General features: G+C 44.5%; 1 protein-coding gene across 6 annotated transcripts in view; it reads left to right on the top strand.

Moving 5' to 3' along the window:
• Positions 1-16,769, top strand: part of rbms3 (RNA binding motif, single stranded interacting protein) — a 300,019-nt gene that overhangs the window by 84,500 nt on the left and 198,750 nt on the right. For 2 of the 6 annotated variants that reach the window (XM_030063197.1, XM_030063196.1), the window contains exon 1: positions 5,250-5,948. The exons of the other annotated variants lie outside the window; for them this stretch is intronic. In XM_030063197.1, coding sequence (XP_029919057.1) covers positions 5,874-5,948 — 75 coding nt within the window. In that variant the 5' untranslated portion in view covers positions 5,250-5,873. Of the gene's footprint in view, positions 1-5,249; positions 5,949-16,769 lie in introns of those variants that run through there. 6 annotated transcript variants of the gene reach the window in all.

Here is a 16,769-nt window from a genome sequence, read left to right as displayed (position 1 = left end):
TTGCATCCTTGGTCGGCATTTCAACAACAGGCTCCTCTCTTCAATCATGTCATGTACTGTCATTTACTCTCTTATTGTGGACTAAGTCCTTTTTCATTTGTTCTGCACATCCTTTGTTTCCACTAACACGCCGTGGAGATGAAGCAAGTTGGGGAGCTGGTGTATCAGTATTAATTATACAGAGAGAGAAAACTCCCTCTATCCTCATGAAATAGCTGTCTCCATATCAAATCTCTCTGTGTGTGCCGTGACGTCAGTCCCACTGATTCAGTCCAGAGCGCTTCCATCTGCGCCAGGGCGAAAACACGCACATCCTCATTCTTCTGTTTCCAAGGAATGACGAACAGAACAGACAGTTATTTATACATTGTGCATTACTACAACCTTCAAGTCACTTAACGGGATATTGCTTTTGGAAATTACTCTTCGCCATGCAACTCACGGGTCAGGGCTGAAATTTCTAGTCAGCCAGTTCTCAAGGTAGTGTCTGGTGTTGGCTGTGGGGCCACAGGTCAAGTTCTTTAGTTTCAGGAGTCAAGTCTCAATTCCCTGCTCTTAATTCTTAATGGTTGGACCAATGAATATTAATGGTGTATCTGACCAGTGTCTGTGTAATGGTACTCTCCTGGGTTTCCATTCTGTCTCTGCTAATTTGACTGGATATTATGAAAAAGCCATCATCCTAATTTGAATTTTGAATTTGTGGTACAATTTATGGTCCTTATACCTTTTTTTTTAATTAAGTTTGCAGTCACAACAGCAGCAAATGTTCAGCAGTTTGGTAGAGATTACCTCACTCTTTCTCTCAGCGGGCACACAGTAAAAAAAAAAAAAAAAAAGACTTATAGATCTTTCTACCCCCATGCCTCTTCCTGGCTCTGTCTTCCAGTTTGGCTTCCTCCATTTCCTATCTCTATCTCTCCCTCTATTACTCTTTCCATTGGCCTTTCTCTGTCTTTTTAGCTTTATTTCCGTCTGTCTCTTCTTTCACAGACGCTGTGAGTTTATGGCATCTAGTAGGTCCAGAAGCTGTTAATCTGGTAATCCACAATCGATATCGGCCTCATCTTTTTTCTACAGATAAAAGCTGCCTATCTGATAATTATGTTTTCCTCCACACATCAGGTAGAGGGCTGCCCTTTCCCTCCTTGCTTTGTTTTGGTCCATGGGATTCTTTAAGCTAGTATTGATTCAGTCAGCCCACATGCACTGGGGCCTTCAGACACATAACACTCATAAAAAGCAAGTATCATTTGTGCCACATCCATGTGTCTAGATTGGGGCAAAATCTTGTGTGACTGAAAACAATTTTAATTGTAATAACGTGAAACTTGTGGAAGTTTCTGTTGTTATTCGTGATGCCGTGGCCGTGTAATGTGCACCTATAGGACTGCGAAAACTGACACTGTGACCAAGGCCTGTGCTGGCTGCAATGTGTTCGCTGTTGTCCTCAATAACATGACAAGCTTGACATCATTGCTTTGAAACATATTTCTGACTTGTTATTTTTCAATGCAGGGCTCCTTGTTTTAGGATGTGGATCCATAGCTTAACACAATTCATCATTCACAAGTTGGTGATCTGATTTAGCAATAATGTTTCAGAATAGTTCAACTCATTTTAAATTTGTAAACCATGATTCAAGTCAACTATTTAACTCATCACTTTTCGGCCGAAATTTTACATCCGTTAGATGAACATGCAATAATGTGAGACACTTCTTTTTTGTTTTGAAATGTGAAAAATCAGGTAACAGAAATTTTAAAAACAATCTTAAACAAAACAAAACAAAACAAAACAAACAAAAAAAATGCACTAAGTTGTACCTCACCTGTGTCATGAACTGAAGATTTTTAGATTTTAAAGACTTTTGAGTGATTTTATTCAAAGCATTTCCTATCGATTCCTATCGACCTCTTTATTTTTTTAGTCAATAGATGCAGCTGAATTGGCAGAACATATGATCACTGTATCAATGCAATGAATGATTATACCCATATATATTGATGGAGGAGCCCTAATTTCTTCTATGCACCTTCTATGCAATGTATATGTATATATGTATGCTTTAATTAATTGCCATGACAGATACAAAACTGCCCTCTTATGGCATAGGGGCTTTCTTGATTGCTGCACTGTAAAAATGCACCAATATAAAATCATTATTGTTAAATTAAGAGACTAATACTAGTCTAATACAGTCTCATACTCCCATTTGTAATGGATGCAAGACTGCGATCAACTCATCTATCCCAGGGGTCTCTTTCAGTCCAGAAAATTACCTAAATGTCATTGTTTTCAGTCCAATAGATGATTTCATGTTTTAGGTTTTGGCTGTGATTTCGTACACTATTTTAAATGAAAAGCAAAAGTCAATGTTGCTTATTGCTTTAAAAATAAGCCCCGTGAACCTGCGGCCTTGGACTCACTGAGAGGCTCTTGAGGCCCCGAGGTCAACTTCTGTCCATATGTGTGTGTGTCTTGGTGATCTTGTGTACATGCGTGTGTGTGATCATGTGTGCAAACACATGTGTGGAGCTCCTGTTACTTGTGATCAGAGAAACTCTCACTCTCCGTCTGCTGTGGTTTGGTCATGGTCATTCTGGAGAGTCTAGTCTGTCCCGGTTCATCTTTTGCTCTTCTGGTGTTACACACAGAGCTGTTTCTCCTTCACACACACACACGCACACACACACACACCCACACACACACACACTGTCAGTACTCAGCAGTGTATGTTGTTCATTGTCTTGACATGTACTTTATGTTACTGCATTGCCACAAGTGCCATGTGGACATTAATTCTTGAACAAAGGATGGAAACAAAAGCTGTGCATTGGCTCTATAAGTGATGACAAGCTTTATACTAAAGCTTTATGACTGTGTTGTGATATAAGTCCTGTTTCGGTATTAATAAAATTGATGCCAAGGTGCTTCTATTTTCAAGTCAGCGTAGACTGTTCCAGATGTGAGTGGAAAGAAGCCCATATGTCATCTGTTTGTAGTGAGAATAAAAGTCAGTGCTTTCTCATTTTATACCGCAGTCTAATTATTGCAGTCTGGAAATGAACTTTATTGAAAAGGACTAGAGCTCGTACATCCTGGTTGAAGTGTAGTGTGAGAGAGGAGTGAACAAGTGCACATTTCATTGTAATTTGTAATCAGCTGTAATTTAAATTATGTGTATCACTTAAGAGATATGTCAAGTGCAAATGAATGGCGGAAGCACATTAGTCAGTGGGGGGAAAAAGGTACTTAAACAGCCTCAAGTAAAAGTAGCATTACCTCGCTGAAATATTACTGGTGTTAATATCTGGTGAGAAAGTACATCATTTAAAATGTACTCAGAGTAGGGCTGTACCCGAATCACAATTTCCAGAGTCGGCTTTTCAATAAGACGTCCCCCCAACCCACCACCCCGACACTACACCGTATCCGTTTGGCTTATTTTGTCAGCATTGGATAGCAGTCCTCATTTTTCCTCCGCCACCTCAGCGGGTGGCTTCAGCTTTGTTTGGTACTGCAGGTGTGTCTTGATTTCACACAGTTGCATGTGACATGTTTTCATGTTGATTATGGGCTTCAGTGCTGTCATCCAGTTCATGAATCCAAATAATTGTGCATCTACCTGGACTGGAAGGATATGAAAAGGTAATATTTTTCCATTCCCTATTGCAATATTTTCCAAGTACATTTTTAAGAGACTGTGTCTTGTTTTATTATAATATTGCAATGCCCAGTAACTATCTAAAAAACAAAAAAACAAACAAATAAATAACAAATGACAATTTGACTTTTAGGGATCTTTTTAGAAGAAAAATGCAGCAAAGCTCGATGTATTTTCTCTTTCTTGTCTCTCACTGTGAACCAACCCATCGTTGGCCATTTTACACCGGTTCAGCCTCTGATTCCACAAAATTTGTGTTCTGTAATGGATGTGATTTAAATATAGCTCAGTATAATTTCTACTTCAGTAGAAATGTACTCAAATAACAAAATTACTGACTTATTTAAAAAGAAACTACTAAAAAAGGTACAAAATACACAAAAAACTACTCAATTATAGTAACCACAGTAATTAGTTATTCTACCCTGAGTGAACATGTGATATCAAGTATAAACATATTTCAGCTGTTTAAATAGTAGCCACTGATAAGATAGTAGGTTAGTGGGCACTTCCTCAAACCGTGCAGGTTGTTGTTTCTAAAAACTTGTCCATGTAATTAGATTTGTCCAACTTTACTGCAAAGTGCTGGAACTGCATGGTTTTGGGAGAAAATCAGCTCCAAGTGCGTGTGCTTGAGGCGAGTTTGTGTTCCAGGCGGTAGCTCCGTGTGCAGCCAGTAGGGGGAATCGACTCCTCGCGCTGCCGCCATCCATCCCCCTCTCTCCTCCCCAGCTCCTCTCCTCCTCTCCCCTGCTCTCTCCCAGGTTGTGGAAACGCTGCAGCCCGCTGGTCTATGTCTGGATCCCTCTCTCGCACGGAGCTGCTCAAGTCCCTCCTACCGGCTGGGCTGGGGAAGGAGGAGGCGGTCTGCTCTGCTCACAGCCTCGGACGAGCCCCCTTTACCGCCCTGTCAGTGTGGAGGAGAAGGAGAGAGAGAGAGAGAGAGAGAGAGGGTGAGAGAGAGAGGCTGAGTGATAGAGAAAACGTGCGCAAGAGAAAGCAACTGTGTGACAGAGAGAAAGAGAAAGAGGCAGGCTGCTGGGAGGAGTGAGAGATCCAAGGAAGAAATAAGGAACACATTTTACAAGAGCAGGAAGAGGGAGGATCGCAAACGAGGGACTCCTTCTCTGCTGGGCACCTGGGACACAGTGATTGTGGGTTTTTTTTTTCACTCCTCTTCCGTCTGGAAAGCATTGGATTGACTATCCAACCGGTGGAGATTTGCTATTTTTTATACACGCTGGTGCGACATCATTTAGGAACTGGGATCGTTTTTCTCCGTTATCTGTCCTCTTGCTGTCTCCGCTGCTACAAACTGTGATTGGCTTTCGGCGTCTGTGCTCCCGCTGCCGTGTTGTGATTCTGCTCTGTCCTCAAAGTGCATCTGTCGACACTGGTGCTGAGGATATCTCCTTGTGTCCAACAGGAAAACACAGCCGCCGTCGGATCAGACTACAGAGAGGGAGAGAGAGAGAGCGAGAGAGAAAGAGAGAGAGAGAAGGAGAGAGAGAGAGAAAGAGGGAGAGTGAGAGAGAGAGAGAAAGAGAGAGAGTGTGTGTGTATGCAAGGGGGAGAGAGAGGCAGTGAGAGGGAGGCAGATTCACGGTGTGTGTTTCAGAGAGAGGGAGATTAAAGCCCAGGCGAAAGACTGTAGTGAAACAGCTTAAATAGAGAAGTGAACCTATACATCCTCTCCTATTTTCCTTGCCATCCCTTTCCTCCTCCTTTTCCTTCTCCTCTTCCTCTCCCAATTTCCAGCGATCGCAGGACCGCCTGAGCTACTGCCACCTGCACCTCCTCTTCCTCTTCTTCCTCCTCTACCTCACCCTTATCACGCATTACTATCTGATAACCAGCCGCCGGCGGACACGCGGCTCCTACACGGCTTTTAAGCACTTGTGGAAATATTTCCTTTGATCTGTCAGCCAGAGACTGAGCATCCACCCCGCGCTGAAGCTCCGGATCACCGAGACGCTGTCTCGCAAGGAGCTTCCACAAGCAAAGGCAGCCCGTCTCTCAGCTGCTCTCAGCCCCGGCACGCGGACCCTGCCTTCACTCTCCAGAGGACCAGCCAGCGACACAGCGGTGCGGACAGGAAAGAAAGCGAACGCACGATCCCTCCGCTGCCTCCATCCCATCGCTAGCTACTCAGCAGCTTCCCCCCTGTGTCACCGTTCCCTGCCTCAGTGCTAAGGATTCCAGCTACATGGGCAAGCGATTGGAACAGCAGCCAATGTACCCTCAGTACACCTACTACTACCCCCACTATCTCCAGACCAAGGTATGGCGCTCTTCGCACTTCTTGTAAACCCCCTCCTCCCACTCCCCAACCTACTCATCTGCCCCTCCACCCCGTCTCCCCCTCCTCTCCTCCATCACCCTCCTCCTCTCATCCTCCATCTCATCTCTGAGTGGAGATAGGATTTGATGGATAGCCGGCCTTGGCTTTGATGGTTTCAGATGGCAGGTACCTCGTTGGACTTTGGATGTCTGTGTCAGTTTGTGCGAGTCTGTGCATGTGTGTGTGTGTGTGTGTGTGTGTGTGTCACTGACTCAAGGTTCAGGGATCAAGGCTGGAGGCTTTGCTGTTAGTCCAGCCCACTCGACCGTTACTGGGAGCTGTCCAGTCACATCCATCCATCTCTCACCTGTGACATGATGAGGTCCTCACAGGATCAGACTGTGGCCATCAGCAGAGTTACATATATAGTACAGTGAGATTTTACCTGGTGACACATTGAGCACAACAGCGGAAGGGCAGATCTTTCTTATTTTTTGTGCCATATACATCAAACAAACAAGAGTATTAGAGTTTGAATTTTAGTTTGCAATCAATATTTAGGGCAGAGTGATATGGTCAAACTCAAATATCATGACTGAATACCGTTGACGATTGGTGTTTTCATGACATATTTAAATTATTCATAATGTGAATATGTTGGCCAGGTATTGTCAAATAATAGAACAGTGTAATGAGTTCAGAAAATTGCATCCCTAATTAACATTTTAAACACATGATCATTTTAAACATTTTAAACAGGAAAACACACTTATGCCATGTTGTGATCTTAACAATGTCCAAAATCCCATTCAGTATCTAGTCTCATATCACAATATAGTATCGATATATTGCCCAGCCCAAATCAATATGTTCAAGTATATAGGTTTGCAAGCTGAATGTAGGCCATAGTTCAATAGAGGAATAAGAAAACATTAACTTTTAAGATGTTAATGCACTAAATAGCTGAAATGTCTCCTTTTAGTGCTCTTTGTGGACGGGGACATACAGGTTATGGAGCCTTTTTTTTCCGCGGCGAGGGTCTGTGTAGCCCTGACAGTGAGCAGGCGTGAGGAAGGTTGCTCGTGTTTGCTCTAGCTGTAGTATGCATCAGTGCTTCTGGGACGGCAGCCCGGGCCGGGGCCCTGATGGCTGCCAGGACACTGCCTGGCCACACTACCCAGACATCATCAAGGGATTAAAATGGAAGCTTTTTGGGGATTACTCTATTTGTTTCCCTACCACATGCATAACACTAATTTCTGTCCACTATTTTGATGGCGTGTCACGCAGCAGTTGTTGAGCAGTATACTGTAGGTGGCACTCATTATCACTTTTTTTTTTTCTTTTTGCGTCATGCAGCGGCAAAATCTCAGTTGATCACTGAGTTCTTCCAGTATGTCATAATAGCATGATATTACACTGTTATGACTTAGAGATTTATATATATATTTTTTAGTTAATTCACTTTAGTTTCATCACCCAAGATGATGATTGTAAGTTGCAGGAGAGCTGGGTACATTCAAAGAGGATTGCACTTGCACAATTTCCTTCAACTAAATAGAGCAGGAAGAAAATTATTACAGACGATAATGGCAAAAAAAAAAAAAAAAAAAAAAAAAAACATTAAAAAAAGAGATGAAGAAAAATGCAACGTATATGGTCCTTCTTTCCCTGTGTAGCTGGTTTGTTGGCCAGCAGGCTGCCAGTAGGGAGAACCTGCAGCCCCACCTGGCAGTCCACTAGCTCTCCCCCTGATTTATAGTTTAATACATTTGTGCTGCTGCCATATGGCTTCCCTCTCCCTCTCTCTCTCCCCCTCTCCCTCTCTCACCCTGCCCCCTCCTGCCTCTGCCTCTCTACTCCCTCCATCAGCCCCCTCTCCTTCTCATATCTCAGGGCTGCTCATCTCAGGGGCCTCTCAATCAGGGTATGCCCCTCCATCCATCCCTCCCTCCCCTCTTGCTCACTGCCTCGCTGCTCTGTTGCAACAGGGCCCTGCGCCTCCTTCCCCTATGCGGCCGCTCACTGCCAAGGTCAGCACAGATCCGATCTTGCCACTGTCAGCGATTGATGTATCCTTGAGAGGTTCACCAGGGTACCGTGTCATGCAAAGTAGACCCACTGTGTGCTTGCTGGTCGTGAGCAGAGCGTCCGTTTCTGAATCCGCAATGGAAATTCATATTCATTTTTTTTTTTTTTTTTGGCCGGTTAGAGTAGCCAGCAGCCTCTTAGGTTGATGTAACAGAGGCACAGCCAGGGTCAGTAATGATGGAGAGGGGAAAAGCGAGAGAAAGAGAAGGAGAGAGAGAGAGAGAGAGCAGAGTGGTGACCAGGAGGGAGAGGGAGAGCTATCGCGCGCTAGCATTAATGATCATTGATAGCCAGATTAGTGGGGATGGGGAAAGGGCCTTGCTTGGCAGCTTCACTCTACACAGTCCACAAAATCACATGACAGTCACTTTGGCCTTGCATACACACACACACACACACGCACACACACACTCGCTGCACTCCACTTTGAGTTAGGCATCGTTGTTGAATCATGCAGGTTCCTATTAATCTTCATTGCTGCATTCTCAAGGTATGGGCTCATTCTCTCTTGGGAAGAGGGAGGAGGGGGCATAAATATCTGCCGGGGATAGGGAGGGGGGGAGTAACTCATACCAAATTGTTGCCACTCTCCCTCCTCTCGCCTCCATTTTATGACACATATCTGAGATGCTGTTCATAGAGAACATAAAGAACAGGGGAACATCTGGGCTCGATTACATCGAAAGACTCTATTATATAGAGGAAAGAGCTAAACATTGTCGTTATGATGTGGCAGAACACATCGACATGTCTTCACAATTTGGGGTCCCCCATGTAAGTGTGCGATACTCCAAACTGATGGCGCTGCCCAACTTGTGCCAGTCATCCTAGATTAGTATATGAAAGTCAGAGAATGAGATGAAACAATAACATTTGGCTCTCTATTGATTAGTGCAGTGGGGCGTAGCATGTGCTTCTCTTTAGCTGAATTATTGATTCCTGAAAGAGGATTTGTGTGTGTGTGTGTGTGTGTGTGTGTGTGTGTGTGTGTTAGAGAGTGTGTGTGTGGGTGGATGAGTGCTGTGCGTATGTGCATGTGGCTTGTTGTATAAGATGTTATGGCTTGGGGGAGCTGGCAGGACACTGCTTTGATGAGAGGATCGTTTAAAGGCCCCGTTTCTGCCTATTCCCCGGCTGATCAGTCCACGGGGATGTCACTGAATTATGGCCTTTATTCAGCCTATGTGAGCTTGATGTGTAGCGCCACTCACAGCTCTGTGTGCATTCAACTTTAATGATAGGTAATAGATGTGCACCGCAAATGAGAAAATTACAGTAAAATGCTTCGCGCTCACCCTTCCCCTCCACCCATGAGAACAATTACAGCACACGGATCAATTATTGTTATTTCATGATAGTGTTTGGGGAAAGAATATGAATTTCAACTAAATGCGTGCACTAAGTGCCTTTTAGTCTTGGCATATTTCTCATCTCATTTTCATAACTACCAACTGAGACAATGATGGGCATTTCCAGCCTGTGTTTTGTTATTACAGACACAGCTCTCTAAAGGAACTCTCAAATTACTGATAATTTACTTTGAATACCTACAGTAAATTACTTTATTCTGGCTCGGCAGTGATGTACAGTTGGCATGGACCTTAATATTGCTCATATGCACTGTACTGTAGTTACCTGACACTGTGTGCCCTTGTGCTGTGATACCACTGATAGGCTAGGTCATTACACGCCTCCTGTCAGGGATCACACGTGCACAACAACACACAAACGCGCAGGGATACACAACAAATATACACACAAGCATGCACACCACACACACGCCTGCTGTGGCTGTGGTCAGGGAGCGGGTAGGCGTCTGCGTTACAGTCAGGCTAGTACATACAGAACCTGAGAAGCCGAGAGGGGCAGATTGAGGTAGATTTAGCAGCGGCTAATGTCCCTGGCCTTAAGTAAACACCAGTCAATGGAGCCCTTTGAGAGGCTCTGTGCCTGTGTCTGCCCCTACCATAGGCGCCATTTATACTCTCTCTAATTCTTTGTAGATGGAGGGAAGGGATGTGAGTGAGAGGGGGGTGGGGGGGTGGGGGAGTCAGAGGGAGGGGCCTGTTTAAAGTAAGGAAAAGGGTTTGGTTACATTGCACGGGGCGATCCATTGTGCTACAGAAATAACAACAGAGCCATCTAAATCCTGCTTTCAAGCCAGGAGAGAGAGAGAGAGAGAGAGAGGGAGAGAGAGAGAAACAGACAGACAGACAGACAGCAAGAGCTATTCTGGCTCTTTACTTTTCAGTGTCCCTTAATCAAAGGCAGGGAGAATGGACCGGTTTCAGAATTTTTACGTTCAATCAGATCTTAATGGCGCAAAACTCAGCTAGGAACTTAGTCCCCACGGTCTCCCCCCCCCCCCCCGACGTGGATTTACTTTGAAGAGTTCATCAAGGGCTTTTAGGGCTGGAAACAAAACACTCCTTATATTACATTTACTAAAGCCCGGTCTATTTTGAGATTAGGACGATGTGTTCTTATTAGACCTGAGACAGGGGTAGTATAACTCATTTCCCTGACTGTAATTCATGATACATGCCTCACAACTGACTGCCCGAAACAAAATACCATCCCCGCCTTGCTGTAAATCTTTAGCATCATGCACTCGGCCCACTTCAAATTGGCAGGCTTTTTAGCAGGAGCTCTCTCTTTTTTTTTTCCTCAGCGGTGAAATCACGAAGGGGGGCTTTTTGTTCAGTCATCAACCCACACCCACATGTATACTTCTGTTTTTTTTTTTTTTTTTTTTTTTTTACCTGCCTATGCCTTTTTTTGATCCAGGCTTACAATCCCTCTATGTGTAACTGTCCGTCAGCAGACGGCTCCATTTATACACTTATATGTTGCTGTATGTGCATGCACACAAATGTACACACACACACACACATGCAAGCTCAAAAGTGCACACTACAGTACGAGGCTACCCTTAACCCCTCTCATCTATCAACTGACAGCGCAGCCCCTATCTGCACACCCATACATTAAGGCTGTTTGTGCATTACTGCTTCCCGCGGCCTCTCATAAGCCACGGAGCGAGGAGCGCAGACCTGGCCTTCTGCGTTCCGCCGTCCACATCTCATTACGCCTGCTTTACCAGAGTGCTCTCTCAACATTGATATCCATTTTGTTGAAGAGCAGAGGAGGGACACAAAAAGGAGAGGGAAAATGAGATAGCATGCTCGTTTTTTTTTTTTTTTTTTTTTTTTCCCTCCCTTCGGCTCCCTCCATAAGGGTGGGAGGAGGGACCTGGTCCATATTAACTTTGGAGCGCACAGCAGGTTATAAGTATAGCAGCAGTGTTATGGTGTGTGCTGATATTACACGGCATGGTTTACGAGCACAGATGGCGTGTGTGTGTGTGTGAGTCTATGTGTTTGTATGGTGCTTGGTAAGGTGGTGGTTGAACACTTCTGTCGGTGGTTATATGAGTCTAGTGGTTAAAGGGACATTCTCATAACCAGGTCACATTTTTTCTGCCCCGCAACAGCCTCTGTCCTATTGAAGTGTCCTTGAGCAAGACGCCGAGCTCCTCCCTACTCACTCATTGGAGGTCACTCTGATAAACAGTGTCCAAGCTAGACGCCTAAAATAAAAATGCAAAATGATGTGGTTAGTGGTTTAGTTCTTGCCCTCCAGGGACCCTGGTCTCTTAACTCCTCCTTCCCTGACCATCTGGAAATACAGGGAGCTCTGCCCTGTGCCGCAAAAGGGAGAATTTCGAGCAGCACCTGCATGGCGAAATGGGGCATATGGGGAGCGCGAATAGGGAGACTTCCCTTCACCCGAAAGATCCTGGTTCAAACCCGCTGCGGTGGTGAGCATCTGCTTTGCTAAAGTGTCCTTGAACAACATGACAGATTCCCACCATCTTCACGTCAAAGGTGTAGCAGAGCAAGCAAAGCGATAATTTCTTTCTTGGATCACACTACATGTGGATTTGAACTTTATATATTTTATCTACAGGTGGCCCATATATCTGTGTGTATTTGGCATGGTTTGAATTTACAAAAAAATGTAATGCGCCTTAGAGTGTGTTTTTTTTTGCCCGGCATGTCTTAAAGTTGAAGTGGAACACCCACTGATTTGTTGTTTTAATGGCTTTTCTGTGTTTTTTTTTTTTTTTTTTTTTGGCTTGTCAGTGCAGAGAGAAAGAGACACAGACATACAGACAGACACAAGCAGAGAAGATGTAGGGAACGAGGCTGGGGAATGTGCCTCAGGTTCAGAGCGGGATGACCTGAGACATTGCGGGCACATGGCGTGCCCTGCATACCCACCAACATGGCAGGTCTCTCCAAATACGCCGAGTTTTTCTTTCTTGTTTTTAGAACCATTTCTTTCTGTAACACAGAAGCTGCCTGGAGCTGTCTAGTCTTTGGCCCACTGTTTCACTCTTCTGTCTCCCTGGCAAGGACCTAGGCTGGCTTTTTCACGCTCTATTTTCTGTCTCCCCTATTGCCTCAGAGGCTGGTGGGGTACAGTCTCAGAATTTTGTCTCTTTTCATCTTTACCGTTTCTGTATCCCTCTCACTTAAACTCAGATCGCTCTTTCTTGCCCCCATTTTTGCTAAGTCTCTCTTCATCTTTAAATTCTCCTTCATGTTCTCCATCTTTGTAATAACTCTTTGCCATACTCCCTCTCTTTTTTCTTCCCTCTTCTTCCTTTTTCCTGAAGCCCCTGCTGGCTGCTGGGCATGGTGTCCTGCCATCTGTGCAGGATGGCATCCTGTATGGGCCCCTTTTCTACATCCAGCGCTCGCTTATATTAACATCCATAAAGAAGGATCATATAGATGTAGTAAAGGGCAAACCCACTTAAACCCCCGTCTATAAATACTTCATACACCTTTTTCAACTGATAAAAGCTTTGTGTGAGTATGGTTTAGTGAGAGTTTATTGTTCATTGTAGACAGGAATGAAAGTGTCTACACTTTCACTTACACCTATTTCACCACATTATGGCCAATCATTTCTAACACAGTGGAGTACACTGAAATGAACAATGTATTCTGCCAGGTTTCATCAGCTTTGTTGAACCTCGATTCTGTTGCTGCTTTAAAGATACATAAAACAGACGAGAAAAAAAAAAGCGGCCAAAGCCTCCGAGTGTAAGCTACAATATTTTCTTTGTTATCTGGACTTTCCTCCTGTCTTGAACAACGTTATGCTGCACATAGGGTATCCATATATATATATATATATATATATATATATATATATATATATATGCATTATTTAATAATATTCTGAAAATATAATGCTTTTTTCGTTTGTGTTCATTTATAAATGCATTTGTAGTGACTGGAGTTCATCCTTATTTATTTACCACAATATAACCGCTTGACTTTTTTTTTTTTTTTTTAAATCATGAAATTAATCTCTAATATTTTACTGTGTTAATAATTGTTCAGAGGAATGCAGAGTGTCCTCAAATAGGAGCTGTGAGTGGAGGGGATAAACTCTAGGCTCTCGGTAAAAAAAAAAAAAACGACCCTTGTTTATGTGTACCACATAGCTGAAATTCAGAAGGAAGCAGATAGCATCTTGTTTAGCCCAGGAGGCTGAGCTGATGGTGAGGGATGTTCGGCCGCAAGCCATGTGTGGGTGATGATGTTTGGTGGGTGGGTGGGGGTGCGGCGGGGGGTTACTGCCCCTCGTACGAGACAGACAGGCAGTCAGGCGGTGAAGGGCTTTGTTGTTCTCGTGTAACCATAGCTCTCGGTGTCTGCTACGTCTGCTGCCCTACCTACTTTTGGCACACTGGTCAATGACGGAAATGAACGCTCCGGTTCCTGGTGTGGCTGCAGCGGCAGGGTGAGGGGGGGTTTGGAGAGAAGGTGGCAGCTTGGCTCAGTGGTGCTCGCAGACTCAGACCCAGCCGGGGTAATTGCTCCTGCATTTTTAACGAGTGGCTGCTGCGTACACTTTGAGAAGTGGCGTACCGGAGGATCCCCACATGTCTCTCACTGCAGCAGGATTGCCACCTCGCTGGGTGAGGGCACCTGAGGCAAGGAGAGGCCCATGCCATATATTCACACCTATAATAAGACATAAGGAACTGTCAGTGTCCCTTGATCATCACTTAATACTTGAACCTAATGAACTTAAAGCGCTTGTACGCGTGAAACACTGTGGGATTCTATGCAAGACAGTTTTTAACCGTGGACTGCAGAGAAAAAAAGAGGCGGCACAGACAGAGACAAGCACTCATCTGGTTTCGGCTTTATACTGGGTCGTCGTCCCAGTCTGTGGTTTGCCTTATAACCAGACGTGTGTTATGGTGAACTAAGAGAGCCTAATAGCAGTGAGTTCATAATCAAAACAGTCCTACACCACAGCGCACATGAAAGACAGTGTGAGAGCAGTCCATGAAACAGTGTGTTGCAAAAGGCTGAATCATTTATAATAATTCTGTATTGCATAGTTGAAAAGTTTAAGTTTGTTTTTTTTTTTTATCATTGGATAAACACTTTGGAAGAAAGATGAAGAATCAGAATAATATTCATAATAAGAGTCTAGAGAAATCCCTTGTGGAAGAGAGAGAGGGAGAGGGAGAGGGAGAGAGAGAGAGAGAAAATCTACCATCTCAGTTTTCAGCGCTCATTCATTTGCCTAATATTGCCTAATAGTGACATCATAGTTTGACAGAGTAAATCCTTTGGCGGTGTACATCTTACTCCGAGGATTTTGCATTTAATTTCCATGGCCGCGCAAACCGATGACCTAGTGTCTTCACCTAGATAGTCAGACATGGAAATTGAGGGAGACTCCAGCCACAGACATGTAAATGGTAGTGTAGCCTTACCGCTGTGACTACTGTAGGAGGCCCTGGTCTCCCCTCTCCTGAATATACTGACTGCCTGTAACATTTACCCTACACAGCTGCATTAGTAGTGGCAGGCTCAATGAAAATACCGTGTCACGCATAGCTTGAAAAATGGCTCCGGAAAAAGCCAATTCTGCCATGAATGAGGATAAGCAAATAGGCATGAGGGCTTGAATAGCTGCCAGTCCTGTCGGATCCCCCTCTCACCGAGCCACAATGAGCTCCTATACAAATAAAGATACGTGCACCAATTTAGCGTAGCAGATGAACCTTTCGAAGCCTTGTCGAGCAAGTGGGGGATTACCAAGAGCAAACAGGCCTTTCTCTCAGCTCTATTTGAGTTAAATGACTCAAGCCGCCCTCTTAGATTTTGCCTGAATGGTTCCTTTGGCAGACCTTCCCAGTGCCCTAGCAGCTTCTAATGCCACAGCTTGGGTGTATTAGTCAGCGTATGGAAAAACACCGAGTGGGACAGGTAGGCGGCATGAATTAGATTGCAAGGACACCGGTGCAGGGAGCAAGTCGAGCCAGCGCAGTCACGAAAACACGATGAATGAGGAGAAGAGGAGAGCAGAAGGCCTTCGGTGTTATGGAGTCCGATCGGTGGAGAGCGTATTATTCTTCACCAGTAATTAGCGGCGCATAAACAGCCATTGGCAACAGAATTAAAAAGTGGCATTATGATATGTGTTCTCCATACAACGTGTCGGTTTGCTCACTTTTCAATAGTTAATCATGTCGCCGCGTAGACACCCCGCGCACACACTCGCACACAAGGCGTGAAGGTTCGCTTTTGTGGCTGATGAATGCCTGAAAATGGCACCCATATTGGGGAATTTGATGGAGAGCGCTGGCTTTCCTCCTGCATATTCTACACTGAGACAAACACTCTCTCCCCATTTCCCCCTAAATTATTAAGGTCAGCCACATTTGCGAGAGAAAGAGGGAGACCGGGAGAAAGCATGTGAGAGAGGAAATGCATGCATGAATCAGTGATTTTATGTGCTCATGTCTTACTCTTACTCTGTGTCTATATTAAGCTCCACGCAATAATAGTGGTACGAGTTTTTAAATAAATGCAAATGTTAGCATTTGAATACTTTTACAGCTGATGAATACTGATGTTTTTATCTTCTTTTTTTGTCCTTGGGCTCTTAGAAAACAGTGGCTTTGAAAAACAGTTAGTTACTAATTCCCTGTCTGCTTCCTCTCTCTCATTAGCTGTCTTGAGTACCCTGTGGAAGACTTGTATCCATTATTTATCTCTAGCCCCAAAAAACAACAGCTGCATGCTTGTGTAACCGCCATATGTTCTGTTTCTCCCAACATATTGGGAGGAATTACACTGTATAGGGAGATTTATATCAAGCCGTATATGCAGAGATCTGTATCAAGCCCTGTGAAGACATGATGCACTTGACTTGTTTCCTAAATGCCTTTTCCAGGCTATCAATGGCAAATACAGTGAAAAGTTCCCCCCACTGTGAGAACTTGAACTACATCGGGTAATTAACCATGGTGGCACCTTGCCGGGTATTTTCGGATGCTCCGGCACCGCTGTAACCGTCAAGAGGGGCTGTGGTGGTGGTGGTGGTGGGGGCTCACTCTTAGGATTCAGCCGATAAAGCAATAAAACCTCATAGGAGCTGCAGTCGGCGCTGTTCAGAGCAGATTCTGTGTCCTCAGCACTTTGGGCCTGCAATTAATCACTAAGCTGACATACCCCCACCTTCCTGCGAACGTTAGGTAAACACTCTGACAACGGTGAACCAACGTTTCCCACCGCAGCCCCAGTGTAATCGTTAAGACGACTCTTGATGCTGTTGACACTCTCTCTCGCTCTCTCCTCTCTCTCTTTTTCTCTCTTTTTGAAAATGTTTAGGAACTCTGTGCCCCAG

Source organism: Myripristis murdjan, chromosome 11 (assembly GCF_902150065.1).
Source record: "Myripristis murdjan chromosome 11, fMyrMur1.1, whole genome shotgun sequence".
Classification (NCBI taxonomy): Eukaryota; Metazoa; Chordata; class Actinopteri; order Holocentriformes; family Holocentridae; genus Myripristis; species Myripristis murdjan.
This window is presented reverse-complemented; position numbering and strand designations above follow the sequence as displayed.